The sequence below is a fragment of the Eublepharis macularius genome, chromosome 15 (genome assembly GCF_028583425.1).
Source record: "Eublepharis macularius isolate TG4126 chromosome 15, MPM_Emac_v1.0, whole genome shotgun sequence".
Classification (NCBI taxonomy): domain Eukaryota; kingdom Metazoa; phylum Chordata; class Lepidosauria; order Squamata; family Eublepharidae; genus Eublepharis; species Eublepharis macularius.
Genome location: NC_072804.1, coordinates 6,472,639 through 6,491,231, shown reverse-complemented (window position 1 = coordinate 6,491,231; position 18,593 = coordinate 6,472,639). Strand labels below are relative to the sequence as shown.

At 59.8% G+C, this 18,593-nt stretch overlaps 1 protein-coding gene, 1 long non-coding RNA gene and 1 other non-coding gene across 3 annotated transcripts; all 3 read right to left on the bottom strand.

Annotated features, from left to right (window-relative positions):
• Window positions 1–419: 419 nt before the first annotated feature.
• Window positions 420–582, bottom strand: LOC129343748 (U1 spliceosomal RNA). The gene has a single exon (XR_008598326.1). It is a non-coding gene; the product is annotated as a U1 spliceosomal RNA (small nuclear RNA).
• A 9,156-nt stretch (window positions 583–9,738) lies between these two features.
• LOC129343439 (uncharacterized) lies at window positions 9,739–10,701 on the bottom strand. Its single transcript, XM_054999635.1, has one exon. It carries the CDS (start codon window positions 10,699–10,701, stop codon window positions 9,739–9,741), a length of 963 nt encoding a protein of 320 aa, XP_054855610.1.
• A 5,912-nt stretch (window positions 10,702–16,613) lies between these two features.
• On the bottom strand, window positions 16,614–17,406 carry LOC129342879 (uncharacterized). Its single transcript, XR_008598265.1, has 3 exons — window positions 17,205–17,406; window positions 16,929–17,048; window positions 16,614–16,689 (listed from the first exon to the last, which is right to left on the bottom strand). It is a non-coding gene; the product is annotated as an uncharacterized LOC129342879 (long non-coding RNA).
• Between the last annotated feature and the right edge of the window lie 1,187 nt (window positions 17,407–18,593).

The following is an 18,593-nucleotide window of genomic DNA, read 5'->3' as shown; positions in this document are numbered from 1 at the left end:
GTGGGTCCACCAGATGCTAGTCTGACACTCTCACCACTACACTCCACCACACCAAAGCTCGTACATGAGGGGGCAAGGCAACGCAGCTGGATTTCAAGTCATGCTCAGAACGTAGCTCTGGTCAAGGGAAGAGGCAAGTCCTGACATCCCAAGATCTGTTTCCTTTTGAGACAAGAATGCTGGAAATTTGGAGCGTTTCTTTGATACCTAAGAAGTAAGAGAAGTCTAGCTGTTTCAAAGCAATGGTCCAGCTTTCTCTTTTCGAGAGTGACCAAACAGATGCCAACTGGAAGGCCACAAATAGGGCCAGTCTTCAGCTCTCACCCCAGCACTTGACAGTCAGAGGCATTCTACCTCTGAACGCAGAGGTCCCATTCATCTCTCATGGTTCAGAGCCAGTGGTAGACTTATCCTCCAGAAACGTTTCCACCTGACTTTAAAAACTATCTAACACAAATTGAGCAGTCAAGTTAGCCGCATTTGGGGAAATCACAGGGGTTAGCACACACCCATAGTGCAATGGATGAGCCTCACCTTGGGAAAACCACCTCATGATCATTGCCTCTCTTGCCAGGCCAGTGGCCATCACTAAATCTTGTGGCAATGAGTTCCACAAGTCAGTCACTTGTTATGGAAAGCATTACTCCCTTTTGTCTGTCTTGACTCCACTACCAATTAGAGCCAAAACACACGTTAAGAACTACACGTGGTTGCGCACGTGTCCGCGCTCCCGTCTGTTTCGGCCCGCCCGTGGCTGTTTCAGAATTTCGGCGCGTGTCCTGCCCGCACCAGACCTGTGATTGTGTGTCCGCGTCTGCACGTGCCCCTCCTGACGACCAGCGAGTTCCCAGAACAGAGCGGCTATTTTTACCATCCCGGGGGCTGTGGACCTCTCAATGACTGCTAGATGGCGCTATTGCCTGCAGCTTGCGAGCGAGCAGGTGACGCGCAATGGACTGGTCCGGGGGCCTCCAACGCGGGCCTCAAAAGATTGGATGACTGTTTGGCTTCGTGTCAGAGATGGCCCCCCTGGCTCCCCCCCGCACTCCGGGATCTTGCCCGGCTGCCTGAGGGCTTCGAAGCGGGGCGGGGGGCCCTGTCCGTTGGTTGGTGCTTGTCCACTGGGGGAGGGCATGCCTTTGACAAACACAGGCAAACACAGACATGTCTTCACTTGGGGAGGGGGGAACATGTTTGTGAGAAACACACACGGGACTGTCCGAAATCCCAGGGCCCGCCCAGGGCTTGGGGGGAGTGCACGGGCGAGGTCTAAGACATGTCTGTCAAAAAAAATTTTCTTGCCAAAAATCCAGGGGCGCACTGCCCCTGGTGCCTCCGGGTGGACCCCATCACGGCTGCGTCTGGTTTTCCGTTCAGAGGCCCCAGGAATTAGGGGGGGCTTGATCAGCTCTTGACCTGCCGCATTGACCCGGTCGGTGTCTCCGATTCCCGCTTTTTCGGCTACGACCAACCAGCTTTCGGCCTCCGCGTGGTGCAACGCAATTGGCTGTGCAGTTGGTTTGCCCGCGCAAACCCCCGCAAACTCGTGAGGCTTCCCCTGCCGACCAGACGTGCCTCCGCCATCGTCGCAAAGCATGGCGGAGTGGGTGCCAAGCAACTGGCGTGAGGAGTGGGCGGAGCAGGCGGCCGCGGCCATGGAGGAAAAGGGGCTGACGGAGCACGAGCGGGAGGCGGCGGAGGAGACCATGGTGCCGTTCCGCCTGGAGTCGCTGTTCCCTGACCGTGTCGATCTCGCCCACACGGTCCGCAGGAACTTGACCGCTGTTGTGGAGGACATCGAGGTCGACATGGTGGAGAAGGAGTTTCTGGGCGAGCGACCACGAAGTAAGTCTTGTCAAGAAACGAGTGGGCGGCGGCCCCCGGAAGCTGTTCCTCGATGGGTGCAGTGTTCTGCAGCGGGCCCAGGAATGTTCCACCTTTGAACTCCAGGAGCTTGGGCAGCCCAAACTATATTCTCTGTTGGGCGGCCCAAGCTCTATTGCTCTATTCTCCTCTGAGGCCTAGCCTAGCGGCTTGCAAGCCGGCTCTGTTCTCCTCTGACGCCTAGCTGGCCAAAGGGGGACATTGGCCTGCGGCCGCACAGCGCGGTTAGGAGCCACGGGATTCTAATCTGGAGAACCAGGTTTGAATCCCCACCCCTCCACTTGAAGCCAGCTGCATGGCCTTGGGTCAGTCACAGCTCTACCAGCTGGTATTTGGCTGGTCAGCACTCCAAAGTTAGGTTCTCCTCTGAGTTCTAGAAATCCTGTCTGCACCCAAGTGTCCCACAACCTAGAAAAGCATTTCTATTGATTTCAGTAGAAGCCGGGCTCAGTGCACAGTACATTGCCTGCATGGTTCTACCTCCTGAAGCAAGATAGAGAGCTTCCAGTGTTCAACCTTTTGTGTGCATTTTGCTATATAGGAAGTTCTGGAGTGTGGCATGCTATTTTAGCATCTACCATCTGAAGAATGTGATTGAGATCACAAGATTCTGCACTTTGGAAAGAGGTTAGGTAAAGGACTATGCAGCAGTACCAATGCAGGTTTTATATGTTTTTTATACACCCAACCTCCAAAAGGAGAACTTTTAAAGAGCTGATTTTTTTGTGCTTGCTCTTAACAGGATTGAATAAACTGTGAAATATTAAAATGATATCTAATGGTTATAATGATTATGGTCAGCAATTGATGGTGATACAGAAGTGAACATAAACAAAAGGTTGCAGCTCTGCTTGTCAGAGGCAATATTACATCAACAAACCGACTGTACAGCCGATTGTGTGGCGCCAGGCGCAGGCCGAGCTGCCAGAGAGCTGGGAAACACAGCGCTCATGTTTGAGGATGGTACGCACAGCTGGAAGGCTTGCTCTGTTCTCCACTGAGGCCTAGCTGGCCAAAGGGGGACATTGGCCTGCGGCCTCGCAGCGTGCCCGGGCAAGTTCCACTTCTATACTCTGGGTGCTGGGGATAGGTCAACAAAAGGTGCTGGCGAAGGCTACTGGTGGCTCTTGCCAGGGAGAAGGGACACACGGCTCGCATGTTTGGGGAGGGGCCGCACAGCTTGCGGGCTTGCTCCCTTCTCCTTTGAGGCCTAGCTGGCTAAAGGGGAGCATGGGCTGGGCCAGCAGCGTGCGCGGACACGTCCCAATATGACCAACAAGAGTCCAGCGGATATGCACGCTGTGTGTCCTGGTGCAGCCTGGAGCGGGGAACTGTCAGGGAGATGGGACGCACATAGCACTCATGGTTGGGGAGGGTCCACATAGCTTGCAGGCTTGCTCCTTTCTCCTCTCTAGGCCTAGCTGGCTAAAGCGGAGCATGGGCTTGGCCGGCAGCATGCCCGGGCAAGTTCCACTTTTGCACTCGGCATAGGTCGGGCGAGAAGCGTGTCCAGACAATTTTACGGTCAGTAGAGAAGCGGGCCCGGTCATCCCCCAATATGACAGAAGAGGTGCTGGGGAAGGCTGGGGGTGGCGATTGCCAGGGAGAAGGGACACACGGCTTGCAGGTTTGGGGATGGGCATCACCAATCGATTGAAATTCCTTAATCGTTACACCGCCTGTCTTTCAGCCAGTGACACCGAGCGACGGATGGAGGCTGTGGGGTTGGCCCATGAGAGAATCCAGGCACGCCGGGACCAGTTTTGGAGTAAGTGGCTAATGGCGGCCCACTGGGCGCTGCGAGGTCACTGTTGGGTCGACAGAGGGCGCCTAGATGGGGGCTTTGTTCGGTGTTTCCACAATGCTCAGTAGTATGGTTGGTCGGGGCAAAGACTGCTTATTGCATTCCAATTGGTTTCCCGCCAGCAGGCCCCACTGCGGGGAAGGAAGAGGAGGAGGAGGAGGAGGAGATTGACCTGCTGGATGGTGGGATGTCTCCTGCCGCCTTTCTCACGGCAACTCAGCGTGGAAGACCGCACGCACCCGAGCAACTCCGCGAAGAGCCTGGGACTTCGACCCCGCGTCCACCCTCGCCAAAAAGAGTGAGGGCATTCTCGCGTGTCCCGAGCTTTGCCCAGGTGCTTGGCCGTCGAAGGGGGGGGCCGTCTGGCTCGATGGACAGTTGAGTGAATGGACACAGGGGGCCTGGGGTTCCCGCCTGCCATGGTGAGCCCTGTCTGTCGGCAAAATAAAGCTTTGTTTAAACTTAACAGGCTCCGCACACTGAATACACATGTCCTGGATCCGGAAACGGGTTGCGCTTTGAGCAGGTCTGCATGTTTTGGGAACCCATTTTCTGGGATAGTCTTTAAACAGAAGGTGCTGGGGAAGCCTGGAGGGTGCTCTTGCCGGGGGGCTGGAACACACACACAACTTGGATTTGGGGGGAAGGGAGGCTGAGGTATAACGTTTTCTGGCTCAATATTGACACATGAGGTCCAGGGCACACCTGGGGGGTGATCTGGCCAAAGGGCCTGGAACCAGCACCCTGGATTTGGGCGGGGGGGGGGGGGAAGGAACACAGATCTGGCAGGGCTGCTCCTTTCTCCGCTGGGCCATGGCTGGGAAGAGCCATGCACGGCCCTGCCGTGTCTCCACAGGCAGGGGAGGCCTGGAGCAAACCCTTTTCTGGCTCAATATTGACACATGAGGGGGGGCAGGGGGGTTTGGGGACTCCTTAGCCAAGTCTCCCCGAAGTGGCCTGTGTCCTCCATGTTGAGATCGGGGGGGGGGCAGGGAGGGAGAAGCAGGACAGGACACAAGGAAGATTTGGAGAACAGAGGCCGCGGCTGGCCAGTCGTACAAATTCAATGAGAGGCTAGTGTTTTCTCGCAGGAGTGATCTGAAGGACAAAAGAGAGGTCCCCAGGGCGCGGCCAGGGCATGCCTGTCGCGGAAACATGTGCAAATCTGGCCAAAGGGCCTGGAACCAGCACCCTGGATTTGGGCGGGGGGTGGGAAGGAACACAGATCTGGCAGGGTTGCTCCTTTCTCCTCCGGCCCATGGCTGGGAAGAGCCATGCAAGGCCCTGCCGTGTCTCCCCAGGCAGGGGAGGCCTGGAGCAAACCCCTTTCTGGCTCAATATTGACACATGAGGTCCAGGGCACACCTGGGGGGTGATCTGGCCAAAGGGCCTGGAACCAGCACCCTGGATTTGGGCGGGGGGGGGGGGGGAAGGAACACAGATCTGGCAGGGCTGCTCCTTTCTCCGCTGGGCCATGGCTGGGAAGAGCCATGCACGGCCCTGCCGTGTCTCCACAGGCAGGGGAGGCCTGGAGCAAACCCCTTTCTGGCTCAATATTGACACATGAGGTCCAGGGCACACCTGGGGGGTGATCTGGCCAAAGGGCCTGGAACCAGCACCCTGGATTTGGGCGGGGGGGGGGGAAGGAACACAGATCTGGCAGGGCTGCTCCTTTCTCCGCTGGGCCATGGCTGGGAAGAGCCATGCACGGCCCTGCCGTGTCTCCACAGGCAGGGGAGGCCTGGAGCAAACCCTTTTCTGGCTCAATATTGACACATGAGGGGGGGCAGGGGGGTTTGGGGACTCCTTAGCCAAGTCTCCCCGAAGTGGCCTGTGTCCTCCATGTTGAGATCGGGGGGGGCAGGGAGGGAGAAGCAGGACAGGACACAAGGAAGATTTGGAGAACAGAGGCCGCGGCTGGCCAGTCGTACAAATTCAATGAGAGGCTAGTGTTTTCTCGCAGGAGTGATCTGAAGGACAAAAGAGAGGTCCCCAGGGCGCGGCCAGGGCATGCCTGTCGCGGAAACATGTGCAAATCTGGCCAAAGGGCCTGGAACCAGCACCCTGGATTTGGGCGGGGGGTGGGAAGGAACACAGATCTGGCAGGGTTGCTCCTTTCTCCTCCGGCCCATGGCTGGGAAGAGCCATGCAAGGCCCTGCCGTGTCTCCCCAGGCAGGGGAGGCCTGGAGCAAACCCCTTTCTGGCTCAATATTGACACATGCGGTCCAGGGCACACCTGGGGGGTGATCTGGCCAAAGGGCCTGGAACCAGCACCCTGGATTTGGGCGGGGGGGGGGGAAGGAACACAGATCTGGCAGGGCTGCTCCTTTCTCCGCTGGGCCATGGCTGGGAAGAGCCATGCACGGCCCTGCCGTGTCTCCACAGGCAGGGGAGGCCTGGAGCAAACCCTTTTCTGGCTCAATATTGACACATGAGGGGGGGCAGGGGGGTTTGGGGACTCCTTAGCCAAGTCTCCCCGAAGTGGCCTGTGTCCTCCATGTTGAGATCGGGGGGGGGCAGGGAGGGAGAAGCAGGACAGGACACAAGGAAGATTTGGAGAACAGAGGCCGCGGCTGGCCAGTCGTACAAATTCAATGAGAGGCTAGTGTTTTCTCGCAGGAGTGATCTCGCAGGTCGCGCCCCCCCCCCGGTCGGTGAAAAATTCATGGGGACACCGGCGGCCGCCAGCGCGGTTCCCACCCGTCGGTCTCAGCAGACGCGAAAAAGGGAGGCGGGCCGGGCGGGCGGCGATGCGGGGCTCGAACAAGGAGTCCCAGGGCACTAAGCAGGCCTTCCTGCTTGTTGCTCTACGGGACTCCTGTGCGGCAGCCCCCTCTGATAGCATGCATATTTCGGCTGCGACCTTCGGGGAGGGAATTCAGGGGGGGGGAGGCAGAGCGCATCTTAACATCGGATGACTTCACCCTTGCATCGCACAAAAGGGAAATATGAAGGACAAAGGAGTGGCGCTTGGGGCGCGTCGAATACATGCCTGTCGCGCAAACATGTGCAAATGAAACGGCCCGCAAACCAACTTGGGGCCCTGAGAGGAGAACATGCAAAACCTGCCCCCACGGGGCCTGCCGCGCGCCCATTGAATCCCACAAACGAAACCTGCTCTGTTGGAACCAGGTGCCAGGTCGCTTATTCATGGTGGAGCCCCGCGGCAGGCCTCACCGGAAACCCTCCGCCACTCTTGGCACAAGGCAAATCTCTCCTGCAAGTCCTATAATTGTGCCTCAAACACAAAGTCAGGAGAACAGAAACGGCAGGGGGGTTTGGGGAGTCCTTCGCCAAGTCTCCCCGAAGTGGCCTGTGTCCTCCATGTTGAGATCGGGGGGGGGGGCAGGGAGGGAGAAGCAGGACAGGACACAAGGAAGATTTGGAGAACAGAGGCCGCGGCTGGCCAGTCGTTCAAATTCAATGAGAGGCTAGTGTTTTCTCGCAGGAGTGATCTGAAGGACAAAAGAGAGGTCCCCGGGGCGCGGCCAGGGCATGCCTGTCGCGGAAACATGTGCAAATCACACTGCCTGCACAGCAACTTGGGCCCCAGAAAAAAAGAAGTAGGCAACGCGGGCCAGGCAAGGATCGAACGGGGATCACAATGGACTCAAAGCCATCCCTCTTGCCGCGCGCCCATTTGATCCCCCGAACGAAACCTGCTCCGTTGGAACAGTGGTGGGGAAAGTCCTCCCCCTGCCCCGAGAAACGGCAGGCTGGGAAGGAATATGCAGATTTTTCCTATTGTGCACGCCTATCCGCCCGGTACTGCCGGTATTTAACCGGTGTGCGCCCCGAAAAGTAAGGCTTTTCAGCCCATAACCGACAAAGCACCATCCCCTCGTCTTCGCCCGATGCTGAAACTTGGCATCCGCCACGCAGCGTCGAGCACCCGTGACCTGACCGCAAGAGGGCTGGGATGGAGCCTGTGGGCGATAAAACCGGGAATATGAGGGCGACTTCTTTATTCAGAGCCAAGTTCGACCGCCGCGCAATGTGGCGGTTTGGTGAGAGCCCCGTTTCCACGTGGAGCAGGGTTTCTCGCGAGCTCGAAAAATGCTTGCGGTCATATGCCCACCCATGAACTCAGCTTCTGCTGAGACGATACAACACTTAGGGCCCCCGCGGGGGCCCGACAAAACAGTGACAAAAGGAAGGGCGCAGACAATGGGCAAGCCATCACCATGAGTAGGCCTGGGTGGGGAAGTCCTGTGGGTGGAGCGGAGCCTGGATGACTGGCTGGCCAACCCGCTTATTCGTATGTAAATTGAGAGCAGAGAGCATGGGAGCAGAGTAGCTGCAATGGTTGGGCGGGCGCCGGGCAGGAGCAGGCACAGTCAGCACATTCTTTCCCCGCTGCAAGCACACCTGGGCTTTCGCAAGGCTGCGGAGAGGCTGGATTGCGGTTTGCCTTGGCGCCCACCATGACTGAAACGTCAAGATCGCTGCGTGGTGTGCTGGCGGCGTAGTCGCCACATCTCCATGGGCGCCGCCGAAATCCCACATGGCCCTGCTGCCACACTGTGGCCGGCAGGGTGGTGGAGGGCCCCGATTCCACGTGGAACCGGGACTCTCACCATTGCACTCCTTTGTGGTTAAATTTTGTGCGGCAATGCCCGGACCAGGCCGGATTAGACTAAAGATCCAATAGCCTGGCCTTCGAATTTGGCTCTGAATAAGGGAGGGCCCTCACGCAACCCTCCCGATCTCTTGGTAAAGGACATTAGCAGAGCACCAGGCATCCTGAAAGGCGCACACAAAGCGAAGCCCAGTAGGCTGTATGTGCCACCCCCAGTAATCCCAGCTCTGTGTCCCTGCTCCCAGGCCTGCCAACCAGGGTCCCCTCTGTATTATTCCCCGGAAAATATCCCAGGCGTGTGCTCCCGCTCCCGGCCCAGAGCACAGTCAAGGCTCCCCCCGGGCCCTTCCTGTGAAAACTCTCCCTGCAAGCAGCTTCCAGATTTGCCTTTAGTGAGGAGTCTGCTGGTTTTCCATGTCACCAAATGTGGGAGATTCTGCCCAAAGAAAATATGATTTCCTCATGCAGTTGAGCCAATTCTTTATAGTTGTTTTATTAAACCAAAATGTCACATGCACGCGCACACACACACACACACACACACACACACACACACACACACAACAGTTTGCCGCAACCCTATGAGGGGGTCATGTTTAATTCAGGTGACCAAACAGCGCAATGAACTCATTAGGTGTTATAAAGAGTGACTGCTAGATATTTATCAATGGTATATAAAGTTTCAGGAAATTGTTGGAATCTAGTGAAAGCCAGACTAGAAGCAATTTTGGGGTGGGGTAATTTTAAGAACGGCTACCCAGGAGCTGGACTTTGCTTAGCAAGAGACGATTTTAAACATCATTATAGGTTGAGACACATTTTGGGGTGAAGTCTTCCATGATGGTTTTTTTTTTGTGTGCCTCTTTCCATTTGTATGCACCGGTCGGAATGGGACCTGGGGATAGGGAACACACAGCAAACCAAACCCGGGGTATGCCGTGTGAGCCCCAACTCGAAGCGGTTCCCGCCCCCAGGCCAGAGCAACCGCCAGGCTGCAACAGCACGATCTCTTGAAAAATAAAAGTCAGAGCATGTAGAGGGTTGCCCTAACTCCGGTCAGGCGGGCGGTCCAAGCACCAGCCAAGCCTCTAGAGGCCCCTCCCCGGCAATAAACAAAAAAACCGCGAACGTGATGGGTCGCCCAGGATCGAGCGAGGATCCCCATGAGCACAAAACCGTCGTTCTATCCTCGTGCCCATGGGGTCCTCTGCCTAAAACGGCACCGAACGGCACCAAAGAGCAGTCCTTCGACCCGGCCACCCTCCCCCGTGCTCGCCCAAACACACAGATGCTGTTCCTCCGCCCGCCCGCCCCCCCGCCCACCACCACCTTCGACGCGGCCCCCCTCCCCCGTGCTCGCCCAAACACACAGATGCTGTCCCTCCGCCCGCCTCACCACCATCCCACCCCCCCGCCCTGGATAGAGACACACAGTCTGAAACCGGCTGTACCGGTCACAGCTTTATTGGATTATCGGCCATGCTGGAAGTGCGCACTTATGGCGGCACGAATCGATACTGCCCGCGCGGTAAGAGCGGCCTCGGACCAGGGAATCTGCGGCCGCTCATCCGCGGGCTCCATCAGCGGCTCGCGCGGGAACGGCCCGTAAACGATGTCCCCGCGCGAGAGGCAAATGTTGTGAAGGATGCAGCAGGTGGTGATTACCGCGACCATGAGGCGCTCGCTGACAAGTAGGGGCCGCTGTAAATAAAGCCAGCGATTTTTCAGAATTCCGAACGAGCGTTCCACACTCATGCGCGCCCGGCTCAGTCTGTAGTTAAAGCGCTCCTGGGCGCGCGTTGATGGCGCCGGATAGGGCTTCATGAGCCAGGGCCGAAGAGGATAGGCGGGGTCCCCGATGATTACCGGGTCGAATGTGACCCCCTCCAGAGTGACCGGCCGCTTCGGGCGACGGGCGCCATCCTCGAGTCTCTTGAAAAGGGGCGAGTTACGGAGCACACGCGCGTCGTGCGCCCTTCCCGGGAAGCCCACAAAAATGTCCAGGAATCGTGCATCGCTGTCCACCACCGCCTGGAGAATCATGGAGCAGTATCCCTTGCGGTTGATGTACTTGTCCCCAGAGAAAGGCGGAGAACGGATCTCGATGTGTGTCCCGTCCACGGCGCCCCAGGCATTGGGGAATCCCCTCTCCTCGAACCCGGAGATAATGTCCTCGAGGTAATCGATGCAGATCCACTTCTCGGTCAGCTTTGCAGCGATGAGCTCGCAGACCTCGTCGAATATCCCGCAGACGGTAGAGACGCCACGGCCAAATGCGGGCAGTGTCGCGGAGTTTGTGGTTCCCGTGGCAAGCTTCCAGATGGTGATGGCGATCATCTCCTCGGGAGGGACTGGGTCGCGCATGTGGGTCGTCTCGCGGACGAGATCTTCGCGAAGCTCCCCAACAATGTACTCGAACGTGGCACGTCGCATTCTGAACTGCTGCAGCCACTGCCCGTCACTGAACTCGTAGCGCTCCCACCACGGCCACCAGTGAGGGCATGCCCGGGGAAGCACCCATGCCTTCCTCGGCGGGAAAGCAACAATGAAGCACTGCGCCATCTCCTCCACGGACGCAAGTGTTGCCACCAACTGCCGCAGTCTTCTTCTTTGTCGCGCGCGGCGGCCGTTAACTTCCTCTCCCAGCCGCCTCCCGAGCAGGGCCACAGTGTCAGCTGTGGCAGCCGTAGAGCGGATGACCGACCGCGCGAACAAGGAGAGCGCGACCGCAAAGGCACGGAGTGTTTCTCTCGGCGGCTGGCCCCTGCTGCTCCTCTTCCCGTGAGCGGGCGCCATGGCGTGACGGCGACCGCAACGGTTCCCGCCCCACAACGGCCCCTTCTCCTTAGACGTCCGCCCCCCCGCCCCCTCGTGACGTGGCCGACACTGTCCAATGCCGCGCGAGTGTGACGCCCAGACGCTCTCGAGCAGCCGTCTCTTGCAGCGAGTCGACAGGCAATTGGTCCCCTGCCGGCCACGTCAGCGTCGCGCCCCCCTCCAACTTACTGTAAAGGCAGCCCGAAACTGACCGCGAAGACAGCCGTTGACGATCGTTTGTTGCTCCCGAGCCCAGCAAAGGACACCCAGAACGGCCAACCGCAACATGGACTCCACCGCGCCTCCCGAACCCGCAAGCAGTCTGCCTCTCTTGATCACCCTCAGCACCAGCCCCACGTCCTGCACCGGTGCCGGACTCTCGGTGGTCCCGGCGGCCCGAGGCAAGAAGGCAAAGGCCGCCCCCTGGTCTGACGAGGAAACGAGAGCCCTCATCCAGATTTGGGGGGACGACGCTGTGCAGAGCAGGCTTTCCGCAAGCTACAGGAATGTGAGCCAGTTCCAGTGGATCGCGAACGAGATGGCGGCCAGGGGTTTCCCCAGGGACTGGGAGCAGTGTCGTGAGCGGGCGAAGACTCTGAGAAGGGGCTACAAGGAGTGTGTGGACGGGAACAGTCGTTCGGGACACGGGCGGAGGGTTTGGCCCTTCTTTGAGGAACTGAACCGGTTCCTGCGGCTGGAGCAGGATCTGGTGGTGCCACGGGTGATGGGCACTGGCGTCCCCCCAACCGTCGTTGACCGGCGTCGACGTTCGGCCAGAGCCACTGAGGGGGAACCGGAGGGGGATACCGACAATGTGGCCGGCGTTGGAACGGAGGACACCGAGGACACCTTCGAGGAGCCCGCCGGCGATTGCCTCCCAGAACGATCTGTGGCAGCAGCGGCCGGCGACCACTCCGCGGCAGAGACCGTCGGTGAGTAATGTCCCGTGGGCAGTTGTGCGGTCGGGAATGCGGGGTGCCTGCGGGAGGGAGGCCCCCATCTAACACCGTCTCCCTCGTTCTTCACACGCTACCCAGCCGACACCACGGCCGCCGGGACACGCCGTCTGTCTCCGGCGGAGCGAATGTCGAACCTCCGACTTCGGCGCCGGGAGCGCCCGCGCAACGAGGCGATCGTGTGCATGGAGGCGACTCGGCGTGCGGTGGAGAAAATATCGTCGGAGCTGACCGACTCCTGCGCAGTGGAGAAGGAGGCGCGGCAGAGTGAGGCTGCTGACCGAGGCGAGCAAAAAGAACTGTTTAGCCGGGCGGTTGAAGCGGCAGAGCGCCAAGCAGCCACGGCAGAAAGCTGCATGCGCGACATGGTGCGCCTCCTGGAGAGGATGGTCTCCGCGGTTGAGGCCCCCGCTGCCCCACCATCAAGCACTGCCGGCCCCAGGGACTCCGCAGACGGTGAGGCCCCCACAGCCGACGCTCCCGACCACGCTCCCACGGCGGATCCCGCCGCAGATGAGAACCGGCCGCCGGAGCCGCCCGCTCCACGCCCAAAGAGGTTCCGTGTCCGGGCCGACCCCGAACCCCTTCCTAGGGGCTACCTGTTTGCAAAAAGGCAGCGCTGCCCACCACGACGCTACCGGCTGTAGGGTGTATGAGGCCCCTCTGCACCGGGGTCTAATCGTCTGATCGGGCATTCCTATTAATGTGTTTTCCCAATGTTGGGGGGGTTACTTTTTGTTTCTAACCGGTGTCGGCTGTGGGGCGGATTTCGGACGCATAAGGGTGGGAGCTTGGGCGGTGGGAGACGCCGGCCTTTCGAGAGATCCGGCCGGGGAGGGGTGGCGGCCAGTTGTGCCGGTCACGGTCCACGGGGGTTGGTTGGGGGGCGGTTGCTTGTTATCCAGCACCACCCTCGTTGACTTGTGCTCCAGCACTTCTAATGTTCGCTTGAATTGAGTGCACCTTGTTTTTTTTCCTGAATAAAGACACTTTCACGACCGCTTTGCTTGTCTTTTTAGCAAACACTGGGGATTGGTAAAGGGGAACAAGTTTTTCCTCCCTTTTACATTCACTTCGCCCCACCCCAAACTACGCTGCCTCACCTCCTTCTGCAAGGAAGCGCGCCCTCCCCCCCCCATTCCCTGCCCATTTTATCAGAAAACAATACATGTAAAGTTATGTTTCCTACTTCGCCGAGGGAACGGCCCCCTTCCCGGCCATGACATAAGCCCGAATAGACCCGTTGCCCTTGGCGGGGCACCGCGGCCAGTGAACAAGTCGCCCGCTCACTGTCATCGGTGCTCCGCGTTCGAATCCGCAGTGCACACACGTGGATGATCGCAACATTCAAGCAGTCATCCACGCGTGTGCACTTTTATCAGTCGCCACCCTGCACCGTGACGGCCCCCCCCCCCCGGGCCAGTGAGGGAACGCGGTTGGGAGAATAAAGAGCAAGCACACACACCGACCCCCAAAAGCCCCATCACGGGGTGATGTGATGGCTTCCTCGGGCTCATTGCCCATTGGCTCCTTTCCCGTTTATTTGCCCAATGGTTGCCACTTTTAAGCTGCAGGAAACATTTTTGGTTCACTTCATTCCCGCCCCCAAATTCCCGGCAATCCAAACAAATGTTTTGCAGACCCTCCCACCCCCCCAAACCGATTGGACCTTTCCCCCCGAGGCCACGCCCCCCCATTCCCCGGGGTCTCTGTTGGCCGAGGCCGCCCCCCCCCTTACAGGGCGAGAGATAAGCCCGAATAGCACCAGCTACCCTTAGCGGGGCCCCACGGGCAGTGCGCACGGCGCTCGCCCACTGCCTATGGCGCCCCGCGTTCGAACCCGGTGTGCGCATACGTGGGCGATTGGAGTACTGATCAACCGACCGCGCATGCGCATTTTGTCCTTTTCCCCACCCAGGCACCCACCCAGTCCCACGAGCCCCCCCTTTCCTGACGGAGGTCCACCCATGCCCCCCCCCTGGTGCCCAGCTTGGCCCTAGAGGAGAAAAGAGCAAGCTTGCAAGCCGCGTGTCCCGTTCCACAAACATGCAGGCTGCATTGCCGCACCCCTCGCTATGGGTGCTATGTGTGCCCCCTCTGCCAGGCACCCACCCAGTAGGCCTCAAAGGAGAAGGGAGCAAGCCTGCATGCCAAAGATGGGTGCTATGTGTGCCCTCTCTGCCTGGCAAGAGCCAGTAGGCCTCAAAGGAGAAGGGAGCAAGCCTGCATGCCAAAGATGGGTGCTATGTGTGCCCCCTCTGCCTGGCAAGAGCCACCTGAAGGCTTCCCCAGCCCCTTGTCCCTCTCAGCTTGGGACATGTCCAGGCACGCTTCTCGCCCGTCCCACGCCAGGCACCCACCCAGTAGGCCTCAAAGGAGAAGGGAGCAAGCCTGCATGCCAAAGATGGGTGCTATGTGTGCCCCCTCTGCCTGGCAAGAGCCACCTGAAGGCTTCCCCAGCCCCTTGTCCCTCTCAGCTCGGGACATGTCCAGGCACGCTTCTCGCCCGTCCCAAGGCACCCACCCAGTATGCCTCAAAGGAGAAGGGAGCAAGCCTGCATGCCAAAGATGGGTGCTATGTGTGCCCTCTCTGCCTGGCAAGAGCCAGTAGGCCTCAAAGGAGAAGGGAGCAAGCCTGCATGCCAAAGATGGGTGCTATGTGTGCCCTCTCTGCCTGGCAAGAGCCAGTAGGCCTCAAAGGAGAAGGGAGCAAGCCTGCATGCCAAAGATGGGTGCTATGTGTGCCCCCTCTGCCTGGCAAGAGCCACCTGAAGGCTTCCCCAGCCCCTTGTCCCTCTCAGCTTGGGACATGTCCAGGCACGCTTCTCGCCCGTCCCACGCCAGGCACCCACCCAGTAGGCCTCAAAGGAGAAGGGAGCAAGCCTGCATGCCAAAGATGGGTGCTATGTGTGCCCTCTCTGCCTGGCAAGAGCCAGTAGGCCTCAAAGGAGAAGGGAGCAAGCCTGCATGCCAAAGATGGGTGCCATGTGTGCCCTCTCTGCCTGGCAAGAGCCAGTAGGCCTCAAAGGAGAAGGGAGCAAGCCTGCATGCCAAAGATGGGTGCTATGTGTGCCCCCTCTGCCTGGCAAGAGCCAGTAGGCCTCAAAGGAGAAGGGAGCAAGCCTGCATGCCAAAGATGGGTGCTATGTGTGCCCTCTCTGCCTGGCAAGAGCCAGTAGGCCTCAAAGGAGAAGGGAGCAAGCCTGCATGCCAAAGATGGGTGCTATGTGTGCCCCCTCTGCCTGGCAAGAGCCACCTGAAGGCTTCCCCAGCCCCTTGTCCCTCTCAGCTCGGGACATGTCCAGGCACGCTTCTCGCCCGTCCCACGCCAGGCACCCACCCAGTAGGCCTCAAAGGAGAAGGGAGCAAGCCTGCATGCCAAAGATGGGTGCTATGTGTGCCCTCTCTGCCTGGCAAGAGCCAGTAGGCCTCAAAGGAGAAGGGAGCAAGCCTGCATGCCAAAGATGGGTGCTATGTGTGCCCCCTCTGCCTGGCAAGAGCCACCTGAAGGCTTCCCCAGCCCCTTGTCCCTCTCAGCTTGGGACATGTCCAGGCACGCTTCTCGCCCGTCCCACGCCAGGCACCCACCCAGTAGGCCTCAAAGGAGAAGGGAGCAAGCCTGCATGCCAAAGATGGGTGCCATGTGTGCCCTCTCTGCCTGGCAAGAGCCAGTAGGCCTCAAAGGAGAAGGGAGCAAGCCTGCATGCCAAAGATGGGTGCTATGTGTGCCCCCTCTGCCTGGCAAGAGCCAGTAGGCCTCAAAGGAGAAGGGAGCAAGCCTGCATGCCAAAGATGGGTGCTATGTGTGCCCTCTCTGCCTGGCAAGAGCCAGTAGGCCTCAAAGGAGAAGGGAGCAAGCCTGCATGCCAAAGATGGGTGCTATGTGTGCCCCCTCTGCCTGGCAAGAGCCACCTGAAGGCTTCCCCAGCCCCTTGTCCCTCTCAGCTTGGGACATGTCCAGGCACGCTTCTCGCCCGTCCCACGCCAGGCACCCACCCAGTAGGCCTCAAAGGAGAAGGGAGCAAGCCTGCATGCCAAAGATGGGTGCTATGTGTGCCCCCTCTGCCTGGCAAGAGCCACCTGAAGGCTTCCCCAGCCCCTTGTCCCTCTCAGCTCGGGACATGTCCAGGCACGCTTCTCGCCCGTCCCAAGGCACCCACCCAGTAGGCCTCAAAGGAGAAGGGAGCAAGCCTGCATGCCAAAGATGGGTGCTATGTGTGCCCTCTCTGCCTGGCAAGAGCCAGTAGGCCTCAAAGGAGAAGGGAGCAAGCCTGCATGCCAAAGATGGGTGCCATGTGTGCCCTCTCTGCCTGGCAAGAGCCACCTGAAGGCTTCCCCAGCCCCTTGTCCCTCTCAGCTCGGGACATGTCCAGGCACGCGCAGGGTAGTGTGGCCCCTGGAGGTGGGGGGTGGGGGGGGGTCTCCTCACGAAACGACTGTAAACAGGGATACAAGAAACATTTATTTACAACGCAACCGTGCTTGAACAAACCCCAATCACAGCAGGCTCTCTTTATGAGTGTGCACCGTCACCCGCCCCCCCCCCTCCCCAGCAGTGTGGCCATGTCCCAGCGCATGTCCTGGACCGCTTGACCAATAGCCGTGATCTCCTCCGCCATCCTGGTCACCGCCGCCTCGGTTCGGTTCACTGCAGGAGAGAGCACAATGAGAGCCACGCACCCGCCATCCCGGCAGCTCACCCCATCTCCAGTAATGGGTTCCCTCCCCCCCCACCTGTCTCCATTGGGGAAACATAGGACAATGGATCTTGCCGGCACGGTGATCAATACCGCGGCCACCACATAGCCACAGATCTTCGCCGTCGCCAGTGGCCCAAAACCCTGATGGCCCACCCGCCTCTCGAAGCAGAAATGGCACCCCGCTTACACACTCTGAGGCAGGCCTCCACCGCGACCTGCCCACGCACTGCTATGGGCACAGCCTCCCGCTCCAGCTCTGCCCTGCGCCCCTCCTCCCGCGAAGTCCCCGCGCTGGAACCGGATGAGTCTGTGCCGGTACAAAACGTTATGTGTTCAGGGATTTCAAGGGCGGGCAAAAGATTCACTTCTGCCAACGCCAGGCCCATCAAGCGCCCTGGCCGCGGCAGGGGGGGAGCCCTCCCCCGCCCTCATCCGCACATCCGTGTCACACCTGCAGACCCACCTTGCTCCATGGTTGTGGCGGACTCAGGGCGGATCGGGCTATCCGCCACCACTCCGGTGGGCGATGATGGCGGCGCACGGAGGACAACCGCGCCCGGCACCTCCTCCGCCTCCTCTCCACTGGTCACGGATATGATCTCTGCCCCGTGCTCCTCCCCTGCAGAAGAGCAAACAGTCAAGACACAGAGCTCCAGCGCCGCGCTCCCCTGGCCCGCCAAGCCGGCACACCGCGCACTTTTTTGTCCCCCACCGGCAAAGGGGGCGTGCGAAGAAAGTCAGGGCCGGCGCAAAGCGCGCAAAGCGGAAAAGCTGCTCACCTCTCGGCTGCTGTCCCGCCGCCGCCAACCGTTCAGACTCCTCCTGAAGGCGCTCCATTGCGCGGTGGTGTGGCGGTGGTCGGAGCTGACCCCCCTGGCGCCAGCGCAGGAAGCGGTCCCGGAGCTGGCGGAACTTCCCACGGCATTCCTGTGGCGAGCGCGCGACGCCCGACACCGCCAGGCCGCGGGAGAGCGCCTCCCAGGCGTGCGGTGCACGTGCCCGCGCCCCGCGCATGAGCTCCCCCGCGTAGCCCATGCGCAGGATCGCTGTGAGCAGCATGTGGACCTCGAACCGACGCCAGGGGCTGCGCGCTCGGACACGAGGCGGCATCGCTCCACGCTGTGCGGCGCGCTCGCGTCTGGAAGGACTGTTATATCCCCTCGGCGAACGGTCCACAGCCACACTCCACGCACCCCGAGGGGATGCGGAACACATCAATCATCACGAGGCGCCCCGATTCGGCAACCCCAAGATCCGCCCCCACCACAAAGAAAGGTGGATTGGACCATCCAGGGAATTGAATGTCAGCAAAATGTTCATTGGGCGGACATGCAGGCGGGGAGCCGGCCCTCAAGACGTAACAGAATCGGCGGGCACAGGACCGGGGAGCCCAGTCCTTCAGGCCAGAGACGCCAACAGGTGTCTGCACAGCCGTGGGTCCTGCACACATGCGGCCAGTCAGCGTGTGGCGGGCTCTGGTCATGCCGGGTGCAGGACCTGCCCGCTGCTCTTGGGGCTGGCACCCCGCGTCACTTCGAACAGCCCTTTCAGCAAACCCCAACAAGCGTCGGCAAACCCGGACAGCGCGCATAGAGTGCTATGACGCGATGCCAACTTATAGTGACGATCAATGCATGACGCCACCTGCCGGCCACTTCAGGTGCAGCAACTGATGGCCTATTTCTCGGCCATTTTCCTGTGAGCATGCGCCAAGGGAAGCGCGTCACAGAAGTACAGCCGAGAACCCGTGGACGGTCGACCGCGAACGCGTGTAGGGGGGGTGCCGAAACACACGGGCAGCACGTGAACAGCAAAACCCGCTGGAGACACGTGTAAGTGCAATCGCGTGGAC

Coding starts and splice junctions, on each gene's coding strand:
- LOC129343439 (XM_054999635.1), bottom strand. CDS start 10,701: ATGCGACGTGCCACGTTCGAGTACATTGTTGGGGAGCTTCGCGAAGAT.